Source organism: Myotis myotis, unplaced genomic scaffold (assembly GCF_014108235.1).
Source record: "Myotis myotis isolate mMyoMyo1 unplaced genomic scaffold, mMyoMyo1.p scaffold_m19_p_17, whole genome shotgun sequence".
NCBI lineage: Eukaryota > Metazoa > Chordata > Mammalia > Chiroptera > Vespertilionidae > Myotis > Myotis myotis.
The window spans coordinates 17,562,891-17,581,057 of record NW_023416321.1 but is presented as its reverse complement, the minus strand read 5'-3'; the positions used below and the strand labels follow the sequence as shown (position 1 = coordinate 17,581,057).

The 18,167-nt window shown below is 46.0% G+C and overlaps 2 protein-coding genes and 1 non-coding gene across 12 annotated transcripts in view; 1 reads left to right on the top strand and 2 right to left on the bottom strand.

The window, feature by feature from the left end:
* Positions 1–855: 855 nt before the first annotated feature.
* Positions 856–17,923, bottom strand: LOC118671431 (translation initiation factor IF-2-like). Its single transcript, XM_036339614.1, has 2 exons — positions 17,259–17,923; positions 856–1,333 (listed from the first exon to the last, which is right to left on the bottom strand). Exons 1-2 carry the CDS (start codon positions 17,921–17,923, stop codon positions 1,285–1,287), a joined length of 714 nt encoding a protein of 237 aa, XP_036195507.1. The 3' UTR covers positions 856–1,284.
* Positions 9,882–9,989, bottom strand: LOC118672508. Its single transcript, XR_004973077.1, has one exon. It is a non-coding gene; the product is annotated as a U6 spliceosomal RNA (small nuclear RNA).
* Positions 17,224–18,167, top strand: part of HELZ (helicase with zinc finger) — a 124,792-nt gene continuing 123,848 nt past the window's right edge. For 7 of the 10 annotated variants that reach the window (XM_036339890.1, XM_036339887.1, XM_036339889.1 and 4 more), the window contains exon 1: positions 17,224–17,319. The gene's annotated coding sequence lies outside the window, so the exon portion shown is untranslated. The remainder of the gene's footprint in view (positions 17,320–18,167) is intronic. The other 3 variants (XM_036339886.1, XM_036339885.1, XM_036339883.1) reach the window with 3 other exon arrangements.

Below are 18,167 nucleotides of genomic sequence, written 5' to 3'. Positions count from 1 at the left end.
ATTTTTGATTTGAGAGAAACATTGATTTGTTTTTCTACTTATTTATGCATTCACTGGTTGAGTTTTTTTTTAATCCTCACCCAAGGATATGTTTTTATTTCTTTTTTAAAGAGAGAGGAAGGGGGGAGGGAGAGGGGGAGAGAGAGAGAGAGAGAGAGAGAGAGAGAGAGAGAGAGAGAGAGAGAAATATCGATGTGAGAGAAAAACATTGATCAGTTGCCTCCTGTAAGTGCCCCAACTGGAATTAAACCTGCAACCTAGGTGTGTGCCCTGCCAGGGAATCAAACACACAACCTTGGCATATCAGGACAATGGTCTAACCAACTGAGCTACCTGGCCCAGGCCTCTAAATTCTTTTTTTGGTAGTTAAGGAAGAGATACAAGTTTTTCTTGAGTCTCCTGCCTTCGGCTCAAAATAACCCACATGCCAAAGTGGCACATTTTGAGGTGGCATATCCTGCTCCCCACTCACAGTGACTCAACTGTGATCTTGAGGACAAGGTGCTTTCCAACTCTCCAACATTCCATTTGGCCATGCTCAACACGTCAGCAGCATCCCTTCCTTGTGGTCAGAACACAGATAGTTGAGCAGTTCCAGGCATTGCAGACATGCACACATCAAGCCAAGAAAGGCATTTCCTCCCATGAGTCTCTGTGTCAGGGGAAAAGCTTTCCTGTAGGTCCTGTTGGCCAGGATCAGACTGTATGCCCACATTCCAGCCTTAAGGAGGCCGAGAGGGACCCCCCCACCCCCCCGTGCATGTATTTCATGCACCGGGCCTCTAGTGTAAGCCATAAACTCAGTAAGTTAAATGTTTGACTTTTTGTAATGTCTTTTAATTTCCTCACCAGCTTTTAAAAAATATCGATTTTAGAGAGGATGGGAGAGGAGGAGAGAGACAGAAATATTAATGATGAAAGAGAATCATTGAGCCCTAGCTGGTTTGACCCAGTGGATAGAGTGTCAGTGAATTACAATTTTGCTTGCTCTGGCGTGGTAATTTTCTTCCAATGGTCTTTTTTAAAAATAGTCAATTGAATGTTTATTGATCATCATCTAAATCCAGGGATAGGGCTGGTGATAGACACCTGATGCATAGCATTGATCAAGTGTCATAAGGTACAAAGATCACCAAATGGAAATTTTTCATGGCCTTGAAAAACAGGGTTTTTATATATAGTTTTATATTACTTTCTTTAGTCCAAATAGCCCAGTGGCCCTGTGTCTAAATATTTCTGTTAAGATGTATTTTGCTCAGTTTTACAAAAGTTCTCCAAGGGCAGTCACGGGCTTTTGAGACAGGAGTTCTGATCTTGATTGGACATTGACAACCTGAAAATGAGAATGTTAGAGTGAGTATCTATTCCAGAAGCAACACAATAAAGTCTGCACAGTAAATTGGTTGTCTGGCCTAACCTAGATAATAAAATATAGCCTGGAAATAGAGATTTGTTGTTGCAGTTATTGATTTTTTTTGAAGTTCTATTTATTCGGGATTTACTAGTTAGGTCAGACATTTGCTGACTCAATTTTGAAGGAATTTGCAAACATCGCTTCCTTGGGCTCTCCCAGCCTGGGGGGAAGGGCTCAGAGGCATGAATAGTGGTGATTGCAATGAGGCTGGTGAAGTGAACTTTTATCTTGCCCTCACCCCCAAGGCGCTGGACCTTTGTTCAGGAGGGAGACACTTCCCAGCCAGTTGGGCCTGCCAGCAATCATTGTCAGCCGAAGTAGGGTGCTTTGTCATGCAACTGTGGGCCAGGAAAATGTGCTTACTCACGTAGCAAGGACTTAACGGGTTAGTTTAGGCAGCGGTTCTCAACCTGTGGGTCGCGATCCCCTTGGGGGTCGAACGACCCTTTCACAGGGGTCGCCTAAGACCATCGGACAACACATATATAATTATATATTGTTTTTGTGGTTAATCACTATGCTTTAATTATGTTCAATTTGTAACAGTGAAAATACATCCTGCATATCAGATATTTACATTACGATTCATCACAGTAGCAAAATTACAGTTATGAAGTAGCAACGAAAATAATTTTATGGTTGGGGGTCACCACAACATGAGGAACTGTATTAAAGGGTCGCGGTATTAGGAAGGTTGAGAACCACTGGTTTAGGGAAACAGTCAAGGCGGCATTAATAGAAGAACTACAAACTTCTTATGTAGTCCAGACAGGAGAGGGTTTTGGAAGAAATTAAGTCCCCATCAAGCAAAGATGTTTGATTTGACATTCTCTAGGAGAAACCAGATGCAATTCCAAGTGAAACCCCTCTCCCCCATCTTTGAAACCAGAGCTCAGTCTTCCCATCTCCCTGGGAAAACCTCAAAAGTATTGAGTTCCTGGAGCCACCAGATGCTATGCAGAAGCAGCGGCAAAGGGGTAGAGGAGAGAGGCTGTAAACATCCTTTTGACACCAGAGGCTTGTGAAATTTGCAAGACACAGAGAGGGAGAAAGAGGCAGAAAGGCTTGAACATTTCTGTAAGGAAGGTGATGGGTGGGGGAAGGGTCTTATTAGAGAAGGGGGTTTAAGGACAAGCGATTGCTTTGCAAGAAAAGAATCCTCTTTCTACTATATCAAAGAATACGCTAGATCAGTGGTTCTCAACCTTGGCTGCACATTAGAATCACCTGGGAATCTTTTTAAAATCCTGATTTCTGGGCCTCATCCTCCGGAAATTCTGTTTCTTTGTTACTAATGTTGTGGCCCCACCCCATAACAAAGAAACAGAATTTCCGGAGGATGAGGCCCAGAAATCAGAATTTTAAAAAGATTCCCAGGTGATTCTAATGTGCAGCCAAGGTTGAGAACCACTGCTCTAGACGCTGTTTCTAAATTATCAAAAAAAAAAAGATTGAATTGTATTCGGGATTTTAGTAGACTTAGTATCTCTTACATGCAGAAACAGCTGGGTGTTTGTGGTTAGGGGCTGGCGATATACGGAAGGACTGACAATCAGTATACAGCTTGGATGTAATCTTACATCCTCTAGCAAACAATCAGAAATATTGGTTCAGTACAAACCCCAGAAATACCCTCAGAGAAATGGTGAGGAGAACTTTGCAGAATGAATAGCTGAACTTGCCCAAATAGTTAGGCTTCTCCTTGAATGTGACACTGAGCAGACTGATATGGGCGGATGGTTTTATTGACTTAAACACCACACAGTGTGGCCATTAATGACATTCTTCCCCAAAGAGAAAATAACTTTTGGGAGAGCCCTTTTGTGATTGTCTGAATGTTACTGTCCTCCCCAGCCCCTTACATATGTTGAAAACCTAATGCAGTCACAGCACATCTGAAAATAAACAAGTTCTAATTATCAGACCCTTTTCCTGGATCTAACTTTCAGAACCATTGCAAAATTCAGGTGCTAAGACAAGTCTTTTCAACAAATGGTGCTGGGACAACGGAATATCTACATGTAAAAGAATTATGCTAAACCCTTATCTTACACCATATACAAAAATTAACTAAAAATGGATTAACAGAGCTAAATATGAGAGCTAAAAATTATAAAACTCTTAGAAGAAAACATAGGAGTAAATCTTTAAGATCTTGGGTGAGGCAGTGATTTCTTAGATACGACACCGCAAGCATGAATTATAGAAGGATGCATTTATAAATGGGACTTTATTAAAATTTAAAACTTTTATACTTCATATTACATCATAAAGAAAGTAAAAAAGACAACCCACAGATTGGAAAGAAATTAGCATATTACATAACGGATAAGGGACTTGCATCCAGTATATATAAAGAAATTTTAAAACTTAATAATAATGACATATAATCTAATGGAAAATGGGCAAAGAATTTGAATAAACATTTCTCAAAGAAGATATACAAATGCCAATAAGCACATAAAAAGATGTTCAACATCACTCAGTCATTAGGGAAATGCAAATTAACACCAAAATGAGTTACCTCTTTATACCCACTAGGATGGCTAGAATAAAAAAGAATAACAAGTACTGATAAGGCTGTAGAGAAAGTGCAACCTTCATTCACTGCTGTCGGGAATGTAAAATGGTGCAATCACTGTGGAAAACAGTTTGGCAATTTCTCAAAATGTTCCCATATGACTCAGCAATTCCACTCCTAGAGAAATGAAAATGTGTGTCCATGCGAAGATTTGCACAGAATGTTCACAGCAGCATTGCTCATCATAGCCAAAAAGTGGAAACAACACAACTGCCCATCAACTGGTGAATGGATACATAAAGTGTGTTCTATCCATATATGTAATATTAATCATTAATAAAAACGACGGAAGTACTGCTGTGGATGAACCTCAGAAACATCAGGCTAAGTCAGTCACAAAAGAAAGACCACATACTATATTGTTTGTATGGAATGTCTATAAAAGGCAAATCTATAGAGACAGAGGGTAGTTTAGTGGTTGCCGGGGCCTGGGGGAAGGATGGGAAGTGACTTTTGTGGGTACAAGGTTTCTTTTTGAAGTGATGAAATATTCTAAAATTAGATGATGGTGATGGTTGCACAACTCTGTAAGTGTACTGAAGACCATTAAATTGTACTTAAAATGGGTGAATTTTATGGTATGTAAATTATAGCTCATTAAACTGTGTGGGGCTTTTTAGTTGATTTTAGAGAGAAGGAGGGCAAGGGAGACGCTCTATCCACTGAGCCAAACCGGCTTAGGGCGATTATTTTTATTTACAGTGTTCATGGAGACAACCCCACATGCCTGGGTTTTTGCTTTCATGTTCTAAATTTCAGTCCTCATATGTCAATAAAGTGGTTTAAACATAAATAAATACCCCTGCCTGGTATGGCTCAGTTGGTTGGGTGTCATAGCATGTACCAGGATGGTTACTGGTTCAATTCCCAGTCAAGGACACATGCCTGGGTCCAGGGCTCCATCCCTGGTAGGGGGCAGCAAATCACATAGATGCTTCTCTCACTCTCCATTCCTCTCTGTCTAAAAATCAATAAACTATTCTTTAAAAAAAGTAAGTAAATAAAAATAATAAATTTCAGCCCTCTTTGGAAAAGAACATAAAAGAGAAAGTGTTATAATATCACTATTGTGCAACCATCATAGTAGTAATTCATTCATGCAATAACCATCAACAGATGCTAAAATTGGTGGGTGAAAGCTGAAGGATTAAGAGCACAATACACAGTCTCAAAATATCTTTCCACAAAATACTTATTAATTGTACAAAGAGCAAATAATAACTTTGAGTGAAGAAACCTGGCAGATACCATTCTGACCAATGGTCAAAGTTAACATCACCAGCCCTGGCCAGGTAGCTCAGTTGGTTAGAGCATTGTCCTGATACGCCAAGGTTGTGGGTTCCATTTCTGGTCAGTGCACATACAAGAATCAACCAATGAGTGCATAAATAAGTGGAACAACAAATCTCTCTCTCTTTCTCCTTTACTCTCTCTCTTTAAAGTCAATAATAAAAAAAAGAAACGGCTTAGAAAAAAGTTAACATCACCAGTAATGGGACAAATGGCCACCATATGCCTTCTGATATGATGTACTAAGAACAAATGCACAAACTGAATCTAATCATGAGAAAAGCATCAGATGTACCCAGACTGTGAGGGACATTTTACAAAATAACTGACTCCTTATGAAAGACAGGGCAAGACAGAAACTTTTTCCAGATGGAAGAGGACTAGGAAGACATGAACGACAACAGTGCACCACGTGATCTGGGGGTTCCTTTTGTTATAAAAGACCTCATTGGGAACAACTGGCAAAACCTGAAAGCACCGTGTAGGTTAGCTAATATAGTACTGTATGAAGGTTACATCTTCTGATTTAGATAATCTCACTGTGGTTACGTTGCCAAATGAGCCCTCATTTTTAGGACACACACCCTTAAAAGTGTTTATCGGTAAAAGGGAGATGTGTCAGCAACTTATTCTCGAGTGTTTCAGGGAAAATTTCTGATATACAGAAAATGATAACGCGAATGTGGTAACATGTTAGCATTTGGGGAATGTGGGTGAAGGCAGTATAGGCCCTCTTTGTACTATTCCTGTAATTTGTTGTAAGTCTGCAACTATGCCAGAAATGTTACAAAACGTTCAACTACCTTCTGCCTCTGGATAGTAAAGCTATTACTGGATGCCATTTGTGGTACCCAGGCAGTCTAGTAAACAGGTGAAAACAGGTCAAAAGGATTTTGAGTCATTAGGATCTCTTACCTTTATATCCATTCTCTCTACAAGGCCCATCCTTTTGCAAAGGTCTAGGTAAATTTGATTTATATGACTTTATAAATTCTATATATTAGGATGTATGTTTGGTTACATATATTTCAAAAATAATAGTGGCTTAAAATGTAATTGCAGCCTCATGATCCAAGCTGGCCACTCAAGCTCCGGACAGCACATCGGCATCTTTCTTGTCAGTAGGAACTAGGAAGGAGCCAAGAAGGGTACCACCTTTAAGGACATTTTCTGGACACTGCACCCAACAATTCTGGTTATATCTCTGCTCCAGGACAACTTCTGGATGCAAGAGAAACTATAAATTGCAGTCTGGGCAGCCTCATTCCATCAAAAAATCAAGGAGGGAAGAGAATGGATATTTGGGTGTATCACAAGCCTATATGCCAAAGCAAGAGGAAAATAATCAATAAGGAAAACCTTGTAATTATGATATAAGTGGCAATACTGGGACTGCCTGGTGGCATAGAGAATATTAGGTTTGGGGATGGGTGGCCTAGCACATGGAAGTGGAGACACAACCCTGAGAATGCTCTTAGAAAGCAGGATGAAATACAGTTAAGATCTCAGTTTAAGAGCTGTGGTGTAAGTGAGTAAGACTCCAACTGAACAGGGAGAAAGGGAAGAGAAGGAAGACAAGAGGCAGGGAAGGAAGAGGTGAGAGGGGCCAAGCTAGGGAGAGATCAGGAATAACAGGATGGTCAAGTTCAGCAGCTCCAGCCGGCCTGAGGCTGGCTCTTCTGTCCCTGGGGCTGTGGCCTCTTACTTATCTGTAAGGAGAGTTCTGGGAGGGACAGCTTTATCTGATGTAGGGATCCATCCATCATCCACTTGCAACTGTCATTTGTAGTGTTGGAGACTCTCTTGACTTCAAATAAAGCCTTTCTGTAACTAAATCAGGTGAGTGAACACAGGATAAGATGGCCAGGAAAAAAAAAAAAAAAGGCTACACTGAAAAGAAACCCAACTGTGTGCAAGGAGGGATTTTAGTAACTCCTGACAAATCAACCCATGGCCTTGCTGCTGTCTTCTGGGACACAATGGCTGATATGATTGGAGGGCCATTGTTGTGGCTCTGAGGAGACCGGCTGAATATTGTAAAGCTGGTCATAAGGCTTTGGAGTCAATAGATTTATTTTTTCAGGCCCTTTATAGGAAAACCTTTTCTTCTGAGGACAATCATAAGGGATATTTTCCTTTCAGCCAAGCCTTTGGAGTGAGAAGATGTGTTTAGGTAAAATTACGCACTTGAAGTTTCGGAGGGGATGGGCAAGTTTGTTCACAAGCACTTCATCTCTGGTAAAATGTTTACATTATTGCATCCTAGAGCTGGAAGAGACCTTTCTCTCTGGGTATAAATATTTCTACAGAGGGCTGCAGAGATTAGAGTTTGCTTTGTTTATAGAAATTGGCTCCACCCCACTCATGAGAATTTCACGATTGTAGACCCTGTGCCAAATAATTTCAAAATCTAATGCTGGTGAGTTTTTGCAGGTTTTGCAAAAACAGTTTGCAAATCTGGGTGCACATCCCTTTGATGAGTTTAGGCTGCGAGATCGAGATAGAGGGCCTTGTAGCTGATCTCAGGAAATCATTACCCCGTGTCCCCAAACTGTTCTTTGGAAAGAACGAGGGAAACCAAGATGCTAACCGAAGCAGTGACCAGGCAGTGGGAAAGTTCTGATGTCTCTGAGTCTAGACCCAAGCGATCAAACAAACTGCTCGGCCTATTAAAAACACATTGAAGGCAACACATTTCTGTGTCGTAACATGTGAGAGGGCAGGCTGCCAAGTACTTGGTTATGAATGTGGAATCCATGAAAGAAAAAAAAAGCCTTTGCACTTTGTCACTCTCTTCAGACTGGATTAACCCTATGGCATCAGAAATGGCCGAGAGATGCACTCGGGTCACTTAAACAGGGAGGTTTCGTTCCCTGCAGGGACTTTAGGTAAAAATGGCAAATGGCTTCAGGGAGCTCTCTTATGTCTGTAACTGGCCTGTAGGTAGAAAGTGAGTGGAAAACCTTCCCGGACCTTTCTAGTGAAGAGAAAGATTCAAGTTAAGCTAAATAGAACAGAAAATGCCTAAGGGTTGTTTTTTCCCTTAAACTGAAATTTGACTTATAATTAAGACATACTTTGTTTTTTAGAAAGACCGCAGGGGCCTTTTTTTTTTCTCCTACCTGGTTCTTAGCCAAAATCCTCGTGACTCCATTTTTTTTTTTTTTTTTTTTTGGTGATATTAGAAGAGCAAAATCCTTAATCACTAAATGGAAGGGAATTTAAAGACCATTTAGTCCAACACCCCAATTTCTTGAGCAGGAAGACCCAAGGAAATGAAATAATTAGCCCAAGATCTCATGGTAAGCCAAGGCCAAGTCACTCACCTTCCTCCACCGCCCCCCCCAAATATATTTTTATTGATTTCAGAGAGGAAGGGAGAGGGAGAGATAGAAACATCAGTGATGAGAGAGAATCATTGATTGGCTGCCTCCTGCACTCCCCACACTAAGGATTGAACCTGCAACCCTGGCACGTGCCCCGACCGGGAATCGAACCGTGACCTCCTGGTCCATAGGTCAATGCTCAACCACTGAGCCACGCCGGCGGGGCCAAGCCACTCATCTTTGAGTCTGGGCTTTTCCCAGCACATCCAACACCTCCAGAGAGCAGGCTTCCATGTGAGGATTCATCACTGAACTGCATGCCTCTTGCTGTCTCTACTGAATGCAAAGCTCCACTCAACTTACAACTTCCCAGAAATATGGGAGTTGGGCTTGTGGGCCCTAAATGCTACTTCCAGTTGCAATAGAATCTGGGATGAAAAACTCTGTTCAGACACATTATTCTGAGTGCCATTTTCCTGCAGGAGAAATCTTGGTTCAATTGCAAATGCTTGTGTTTCTGGTTTGTTTTGTTTGCTTGTTTGATATGAGTTATTAACTGGAATATGGGAGATGAAAGGCAGGAAGAAAAATAAATGAGTGTTAACCAAAGCCTTTGAAAGTAGTAAGAGCTAACCTTATTGCAGGCGTACTCTATCCAAGCCATGGTTTGAGATGCCTGTAATCCTCACAGCAACCAATGGAAAGGCTATTTTATCATTCCCATTTTACAGATGGGGAAACTAGAGTAGAGGGTAGGGGGATTTCCCAGGGTTATCTGATTATAGGAAGTAGCTGGGCCTCGGGGCAGCGTTTGTGCTTCACAGACAATGGGACTCCAGGCACCACATATGTTATTCTTCTCTAGACCTATCTTTAGAGGTATGGATTCTGCCTTCAAGTTGGCTCCTTCCTCTTCAACAGCTCTGTGGCCTTTATTTCCTTCCTGCTCTGCTGATTCAGGACCCCAGGAAGCCTAGCTTCCTGTCATGATCAGTGTGAGGACTGCCTGCAGAGATGCACACTCAGCAAAGTGGAGCCAGCAAAAGGTCAGAGAGCCAGAGGCAAAGGCAGCCCCACAGAGGTGCCTGTGCAAGCTCACACAGGGAAGCTATCTGACTGGGAGGGAGATGGAAGGGGGTGAATCATAAGAAAGAACTGAAAACCAAAAACAACATGGATGAGCTTGGGGGACATTATGCTGCATGAAATAAGCCAGACCCAGAAAGACAAATACTGTGTGGTCTCATATATGTGGGATCTGAAAATAGTCAAACATTTAGAACCAGAAAGTAGAACTTTGCGTGTCATCCTTGCGCAGGGGCCATGCTAATCTTCTCTGTATCGTTCCAATTTTAGTATATGTGCTGCCGAAGCGAGCGGAAAGTAGAACTTTGGCTGCCAGGGGATGAGAGGTAGGGGGAATGGGAAGATGTTGTTAAAGGGCACAACTTTCATTTATGAGGTGACAAGTTCTGGGGATCCACTATATGACATGGTGACTATAGTTAACAATACTGTATTGTATACTTGAAATTGTTAAGAGAGTAGATTTTAAGTGGTTTCACCCCACCCCAGACCCCGAAAGAGGTAACTATGTAATTTGATGGATATATTAACTTGGTTGTGGTAATCATTTTACAGTGTATACATATATTAAATGATCATATTGTACACCTTAAAAATATCACTTTGTACAACCCAGAAAAAATTAGCAAGAAACAACTAAAACAACTACTTCCCTACCTGGTTGAAAACTACCTTTTTTCTTATTTTCTAGCTTAATTGCATCATTGTCTGAGAATGTACTCTGTATGATTTATATCACTCAAAATTTGCCGAGACTTGCTGTATTGTCTAGTATTGTCATAAACATTCCATGCACACCTAACAAGAACTTGTGATGTGCAGTAGTGGGTACAGTACTCTCTGCAGAGAGGGCAAAAGTAGGTCTACAGTTGTGAGTATAGGAAACTCAGAGTTTTTGTACTATTATTATATTATTTTTCCATACAAACAACTGTAAACATATGGATATACCATGTTTTTTAATCCATTCATTTGTTGATGGACACTTGGATTTCTTCTACCTTTTGGCTATTGTGAATAAGGCTGCTATGAACATGCGTGTACAATATCTGTCTGAATCCTTCCTTTCAATTCTTTTGGGTGTACACCCAGAAGTGGGATTGCTGGGTCATATGTTAATTCTGTTTAATTTTTTTTTTAAAATATATTTTATTGATTTTTCACAGAGAGGAAGGGAGAGAGATAGTTAGAAACATCGATGAGAGAGAAACATCGATCAGCTGCTTCCTGCACACCTCCTACTGAGGATGTGCCCGCAACCCAGGTACATGCCCTTGACCGGAATCGAACCTGGGACCTTTCAGTCCGCAGGCTGACGCTCTATCCACTGAGCCAAACCGGTTTCGGCTGTTTAATTTTTTAAAAAAATATTTTTATTGATTTCAGAGAGAAGGGAGAGGGAGAGATAGAAACATCAATGCTGAGAGAGAATCATTGATAGGCTGCCTCTAGCAGGCCCTCAGGCTTGTGCCCTTGACCAGAATCAAACTGGGGATCCTTTAGTTTGCAGGCCAAGGCTCTGGACACTGAGCCAGACTCGCTAGGGCTCTTTTTCTTTTTTTATTATTAATCCTCACCCGAGGATATTTTTCCATTGATTTCTAGAGAGAGTAGAAGGGAGGGGGAGAGACAGAGACAGAAGTATTGATGTGATTGGTTGCCTTCCACACACTGAGGTTATGTGCCCTTGACCAGAATTGAACCTGGGACCCTTCAGTCCATAGGCTGATGCTCTATCCACTGAGCCAAACCAGCTAGGGCAATTCTGTTTAATTTTGTGAGGAACAGCCACAGTGTTTCCCATAGTGGCTGCACCATTTTACGTTTCCACTAGCAATGCGCAGGGTTCTGACTTCTCCACATCCTTGCCAAAACTTGTTATTTCCTGTGTTGTTTTTTTAATTTTTGATAATAGCTATCCTCATGGGTGTGAGGTGATACTTACTCTTGACTGGAGTTGTTGTCCAAAGCCCAGGGACCTCAGGCACAAGAATTTCAGAATCCCCTCCCTGTTCTGTCTACCTTTGGTAGTTTTTCACTTTTGTTAAACCTTCCAGATGTGTTCAAGCATAGGTTTTGAAAAATATATTGTCCGTTTTAAGTCTGAATCACCTGGTCTACCATTACTTCTTTTCTATATCTCAAGTAGAAATGAAGTTGAGCTAAAAAGTAGAAGGGGAGTGGTAAGATTCCAAGGATTTAATATTTCTTTCTTTCTTTTTTTTTTTTTAAACTCATGCTATCTCCCACTACTATATTTTAAGTGACTTAGAATAGATATCTTGATGGAGTACTTACAGTGGCTCAAATTAATGAGCAGTGAATTCTTGTTGGATTAAATGGGAAGAGAAAAGGAAATCCAGGAAGGAAAAAGGAGGGGGGAAAGTAGAAAGGAAGAATGAAGAAGGATTCGAGGGGCATCAGACTTGGAAAGAGGTAGAAGAAAAGAAAAAGGTAAAAACAGGGAAGAACAAAATTCAAGGGAACTCTCTTTAGTTTCACCAAAGTCTTGCAACCAATGATTTTCTAGAAACTCACGGTTTCTATTTCTTAACAATAACAACAAGAAATCCTTTATCGTTCCTTCCTTACCAACCATTCACTAATTTTCATGATTGGTTGTGGAAAAGGCAATTCATTCATTTACTCAACAAATACTTATTAAGTACGTATTTTTTGCCAAACTCTGTTCTGGACGCTGAAGACAGACACAATAATAAACAAAATATTCAGAAGTCCTTGCCTTCATTGAGCTTCCAATTCTAGTGGGCTATAGTAGCTAAGGCATAGTAATTAAGATGCAAAATGCTATTAACAAATAGATCACAAGTTCTCAGTGGGTTAGCATACTAAAGGTCTGTTGTCTGATCAGCTTAGAGTCCAATGCATGTGTATTTGATAGGCAGACTTCCACGTGCTAATTTAGAGTCACACTTTTGCTCTAAGTCCATTTGCAAGAACTAGTCACATGGCCCAGCTAGATTAGATGCAAGGGCAGCTAGGAAACCTAATTTTCAGCCACAAGCACAAGTCTTTGGTGATCAGCAAGCTAACACTTCACATGGAGGAAGATAGACAAGAAACCCAATAGCTGAACAAGTTACTTATTATGTTAGAAGGCGATGAATGCTATGGGAAACAAAAAAGCAGGGGAATATAGAATGGTGTTGAAGAATATTGAATTTTTATTTTTTTTATTTTTTATTGATTTTTTACAGAGAGGAAGGGAGAGGGACAGAGAGTTAGAAACAACGATGAGAGAGAAACATCAACCAGCTGCCTCCTGCACATCTCCCACTGGGGATGTGCCCACAACCAAGGCACATGCCCCTGACGGGAATCGAACCTGGGACCTTTCAGTCCACAGGCCGACGCTCTATCCACTGAGCCAAACCGGTTTGGCAAGAATATTGAATTTTATATCGAATGATGAGAAAGGGACTCATTGAGGTGAGCAAAGGCTTTAAGGATGTGAAGGAGTGAGCCACTTGGATATTATGGCTGAACTGAGCCAGAGGTAGAGAGGTGGCAGATGAAGTCAATCAGATGAGAAGAGACAAAATGTATGGGACTCCAGTTTCTCCTTTCAATGAGTGGAAATCAGAGAGCCGTATGCAGAGGTGGGAACAGGACTTGATTTAGCTGTATCAATACCAGTGTTTGAAGCTACGTTGAGAATATACCAGATGGGAGCCAAGTGGAGACTGTAGTGCATTGGACCAGAGTGGCCACAATGGAGGTGATGGGAAATGGTTAGATACCGAATATTTTACAGGCAAACCAGGATTTGCAGATGAATTGGAGGTGGAGTTTGAGAAAAAGACAGAAGGGAATGTAGCCTGAGCAATTTTAAGGATGTAATTTCTAATAACAAAGCTGAGGAAGACCATGGTGGAGCATGTCTGTAGGGGAGATCAAGAATTCACTCCTGGCCCTGCCGGTGTGGCTCAGTGGATGAGCGTGGACCTATGAACCAGGAGGTCACGACTGGATTCCCGGTCATGCTGGGGTTGTGGGCTTGATCCCCAGTTGGGGGTGGGCATGAGACAGTCTATCAGTGATTCTCTCTCATCATTGATGTTTCTATCTCTCTCCCTTCTCCCTTGCTCTCTGAAATCAATAAAAAAAAAAAAAGAAAAAAAAAAGAAGAAAAAAAAAAAGAATTCACTCCTGGAATGCTGAGTTTGGGATGTGTAGGGGAGAGCCACGTGGAGATGCTATTGGATAAGAGTGAAGCTCAGGAGAAAGCTATTGGCTAGAGCTTTAGGTCTGAAGTCCTTCCTCACGCATGGTAATGATGGTGTTTAAATGCCTTGAGACTGAAGGAATGACGAGTGTGCATTTGAAGAAGAGACCCAGGACTGAGACTTGTGGCCATGAAGGGAATGGAGAGGGAAAACGAGGAACAGCAAGTGGAGTGATTGAGGAATTATCTGGTGCTGTGTGTTCATCAGATCAGAAGCAGAATGAGGGTGGCATTAATGTTGGCCAAGGGTCTATTTCCCCCAACTCCATTCTTATCTGCCCATGTCTGGCTGCGCATAGTTGGAGTGATCTGAAGAGATGAAGGACAGGTCCCTTAGCAGCTCATTCCAGGATTCTTCAGCATCCTCTTTCATCCCTACCCCTAGCTCTGATAAGTTTGGTCATTCACTCAACAAACATTTGCTGAGCATCTATATATGTGCCAGGCCCTGGTCCAGGCTCTGAATGAACAAGCCAGACAAGGCCTGTGTCCTTACGGAGTGTTTTAAGAGAGGGAGGAAGGGGGTGGCAGGACAGGGGGGGGAGAGAGAGAGAGAGAGGGGGAGAGAGAGAGAGAGAGAAAGAAAACATTGTTGCCTCCTGTATGTGCCCAGACCAGGAATTGAACCCACAACTTTCTGGTGCAAGGGAGAATGCTCCAACCAACTGAACCACATGGGTCGGGCCCTTACGGAGCTTAAACTCCAATGTGGGTGGCGCAGATAATAAACAGCCAACAAAACGGTAAACAAGAAAAATTCTAACCCAGGGTTAAGGGAATAGAGTGACCTGCTTTGGTTAAGGGGATCACGAAAGTGGTCTTTGAGAAGGTGACATTTGAGCTGAGACCTGAGTGCTGAAAAGATGATCATCAGAGCTGGGGAACAAGGAAGGTTCCCTCTGGAAGGAAGTTTGGGGTGCTGCAGGGGAGGAGAGAAGGCCAGTACAGAATCATGGTGAGGAAGGGGGGGCAGGATCCACTTTACACAGGAGCTTGTGGCAGTGGTTAAGAACTTGGGTTTTATTCTGAGTGTGTGGGGACACATTTGGTGAGGTTAAGCAGAGGAGTAAGGAGATCCAGGTCAGATGGAGAATGGACTGTAGGGGGCAGAGTGGAGGCAGGGAGGAGAGGAGGCTTTCCTGCCCTGGCAACACGTGGTGTTGGGACGAGGAAGGACCGGGATGCACCCTTGAGTAGATGAAGGGGTCAGGCAGGCACATCAATTAAGCACTTCTTTGGATCAAGGCCTGTGGGCAAAGCAAGGGACCTACTTAAAGAACGCTTGGGAGGCACAGTCCTTGCCCTCAGCGTATTTAGTGTTTAATTATAGGAAACAGACCACACACCTAGAGGTGTCGTGTAAACACAAAGCAACCATTAAATCAGTGCACAGTTGTGGCTGAAGGGGAACTGCAAAGGGAGCGACCGGGGCACCCCGCGAAGAGACTTTGGAGCCTTTAAACCGGGCGGCGGCAGACTCCGGTCCACAGCCGGCTCGGCTGGGTCCCGCTCCTGGCCCACGGCCCCGCGTGGCTGCCTGCGCTGGAAGGTCTCAGACCGTGGCTCCAGGCTCCAGTTTCCCAACTTCTAACGCGCGCTGACAAAGCGGGTGACGAAGGGGAGGTCCCTCCCCGGCTCGCCGCCTTCTCGGCTGGGAGTGACTCATTTACCTCGCTCCCTCCCTCGCGGCTGACCCCGGGCCAATGCCTTAATGAGCCTACACCTCACTCTACCCATCTGGCAGGGACAATTGCCTGGTGGAGTTTTTAGCTCCCCGGGGCAGGGCTCGTGTCAGCAGCCGACCAGGTTCCTCGAGAGAGGCTTCTCGAAGGGTCCGGAGGAGCATAGAACCCTTGGGGTAGCCCCACGGCCCGAGGCCCTCCCCATGCACCGAAGCAGGCGGGGTGTGAATGCCCGTGCATTCCTCTAATTTCAGTCATCCAACAGCAGTTTGTCCTGAGTGCAGTTTCGCAAGTCTTGATGTCCTGGAGCATTCCCCCCGCTTGGTCACCTCTTTAAAAATTTGCTTGGGGAGGAAGAAGCAACCAGAGCAGGCCCCCAAAGTCTGCAGGGTCGCCCAGAAGCTCAGGGACATGAGCGCGAGGGGACAGACCGACCGGCGCCAGGGCGCCCAGCGCAAGCGAAAGCCGGCGGCGAGGATCGCGGAGAGAGCTCGGCTCCCCCGCAGAGCCCGCTAGCCCAGGGGTCGCACGCCCGGCTCACCCGCCGGCATCGTGGCGCCCCCTATTTCCATCGCTCCCGGTCGCAGCCGGGCGACTACGTGCGTCCCTCCACCGCCCCTGGGCGGGGGTGGTGCCCGAAGTCTTCCCCTCGCCCGGCAGCTTGGACTCATCACCCCGCAGGGACTCGCCCGGTGGACCCCGGCGGGCACACCCTCCCTGCAGCCCCCGACCCTCTCGGGCCCTCCTGCGAGTCCGGGCGCGCCTCTGCGCCTCTGCGCCCGAGCCCGCAGCCGCGCTCCGCGTTACCTGCCCCGGGAAGTCACGATCTGCACGCACCCCGGGCAGCCAAAGTGTGGATTTGGGAGAGCCCGCATTCCTAGGGGAGGGGTTCCTATCTAGAGGGTCTTGCGTCCTGTTACCGGCCGAGGGGAGGAGACGGAGGGAGGGAGAGTAAACAGCGTAAAAGTTGCATTTTGTTGATGATTTCTCCCCATCCCCCCCAAACGCGCTTCGACGCTGGTTGACTCGGGGACACCGAGTCGCCGGATGCCGGAGTCCGACGGCCCCGGAACGGTTTGTCAGGGCGGAGGCACCTTTCGGTGCACGGATGCGGGAGTCAGAGCGCCGGCTGCTCGGCGGGCTGGCCGGGCCCTGAAGGCGACCCCCGGCTGCCCGGAGCGAGAAGCGGGTCGCGGGAGCCCGCCGCCGCGCACCCGAGATCTGGAGCAGTAACAGACACATCATGCGCATAAATAAACCCATGAGCGACTCTTTGCTGCCAGTGGCAGGGAAACCTCGGGCTGATTAAATGCAGACGTGGGGTGTCTGCCAGAGCAGGAGGGTGGCGGGGCACAGGGAACCCGCGTGGAGGCGAGGGGTGGGGGGTGGCGGGCACGGAGGGAGGCCGGGGCTGGAGCCGAGCGAAAAACCCAAAGCCACCTTTAAAACCACGAGGGTGACTTTTAAAGGCAAAGGACCCAGAGGAGGGAAAGGGGCCGGGCCCAGGGCGCCCGGGCCGGCCAGCCACGGGGAGCAACTTTCCGGGCGGGAGGTGCGGCCCGAGGGGCGGCGCCGGCGGCGGAGGCGGGAGTCGGGGGCCAAGGGGGGAGTCACTTTAAAGGCTCTTTCTTACCCATAATGCTTTGTGGGGACGTTGACAAGTGGATCCAAGATGGCGTAGAAAGTAATGACAGGTAAGTCCTGACTTCCCCCTTCTCTGCTGCCGGGACCGTTCCGCGCGGTGCCGGAGCCCTCCGGGGAGCGGGCCGGACTCCCCTCCGGTCCCCCGGGCCCCGGCAGCGGCGGCCCCGCGGCGGACTGAGGGCCCCGGCGGCCCAGCGGCGGGGCCTCCGAAGCGGGGCGCTTCGAGGCGAGGCCCGGACGCTGGGGCTGTTTACAGCTTTTTCCCTCCTCGGTCCCCTTCTCCGCTGGGGGCCGCGGCGCCCCGGGCCCCCGGCGGCGGAGGGAGGCCCTGCCGTCCCGGGCCGCGAGTCGGCGGGAGAGCTCCCGGGCCCCGGCTCCCCGCGAGGGGGAGTCAGCCCCCTGCACGCTGCCCTCCGGGTCGCGGCTGGGGGTGGGGAGCGTGCGGGCCTCCCACGCCCCGCTCGTTCGCCCCCGCAGGGCTCGGACTCCCACGCGGGCGGGCGGGGCGGGGCGGGGGCCGGCGGGTGGGCGCCGGGGAAAGTGGGTCAGGGGGGCGCCCCCGCCCTCCTCCGCCCGGAGCTGGGGCCTCCGCTTCACTTTCTTCCCCCCTTTCTCCGCCCCCTTTCGGAAATTCTCTTTGGGCCGCCAGCACATCAATAAACATGGAAACACACTTCCCCTCCCCGGAGGGTCCTTCGGGACGCCCCTGTCCTGGGGCTCAGGGGTGCAGTTCCGTCTGGGCGCTTTGCTGCCTCTCCCCCCGCCCCCCCGGGCCGAGGGGCCTCAGGTAGAGCTGGGAGCCAGGGTCTGAGGATGCTTTTTGGATTGGGCTCCTTGGGTTTTGTTTGGAACTCAAAAGATTGTTGTTCCTTCTCCTTCACTACTTACACTTTCAGGC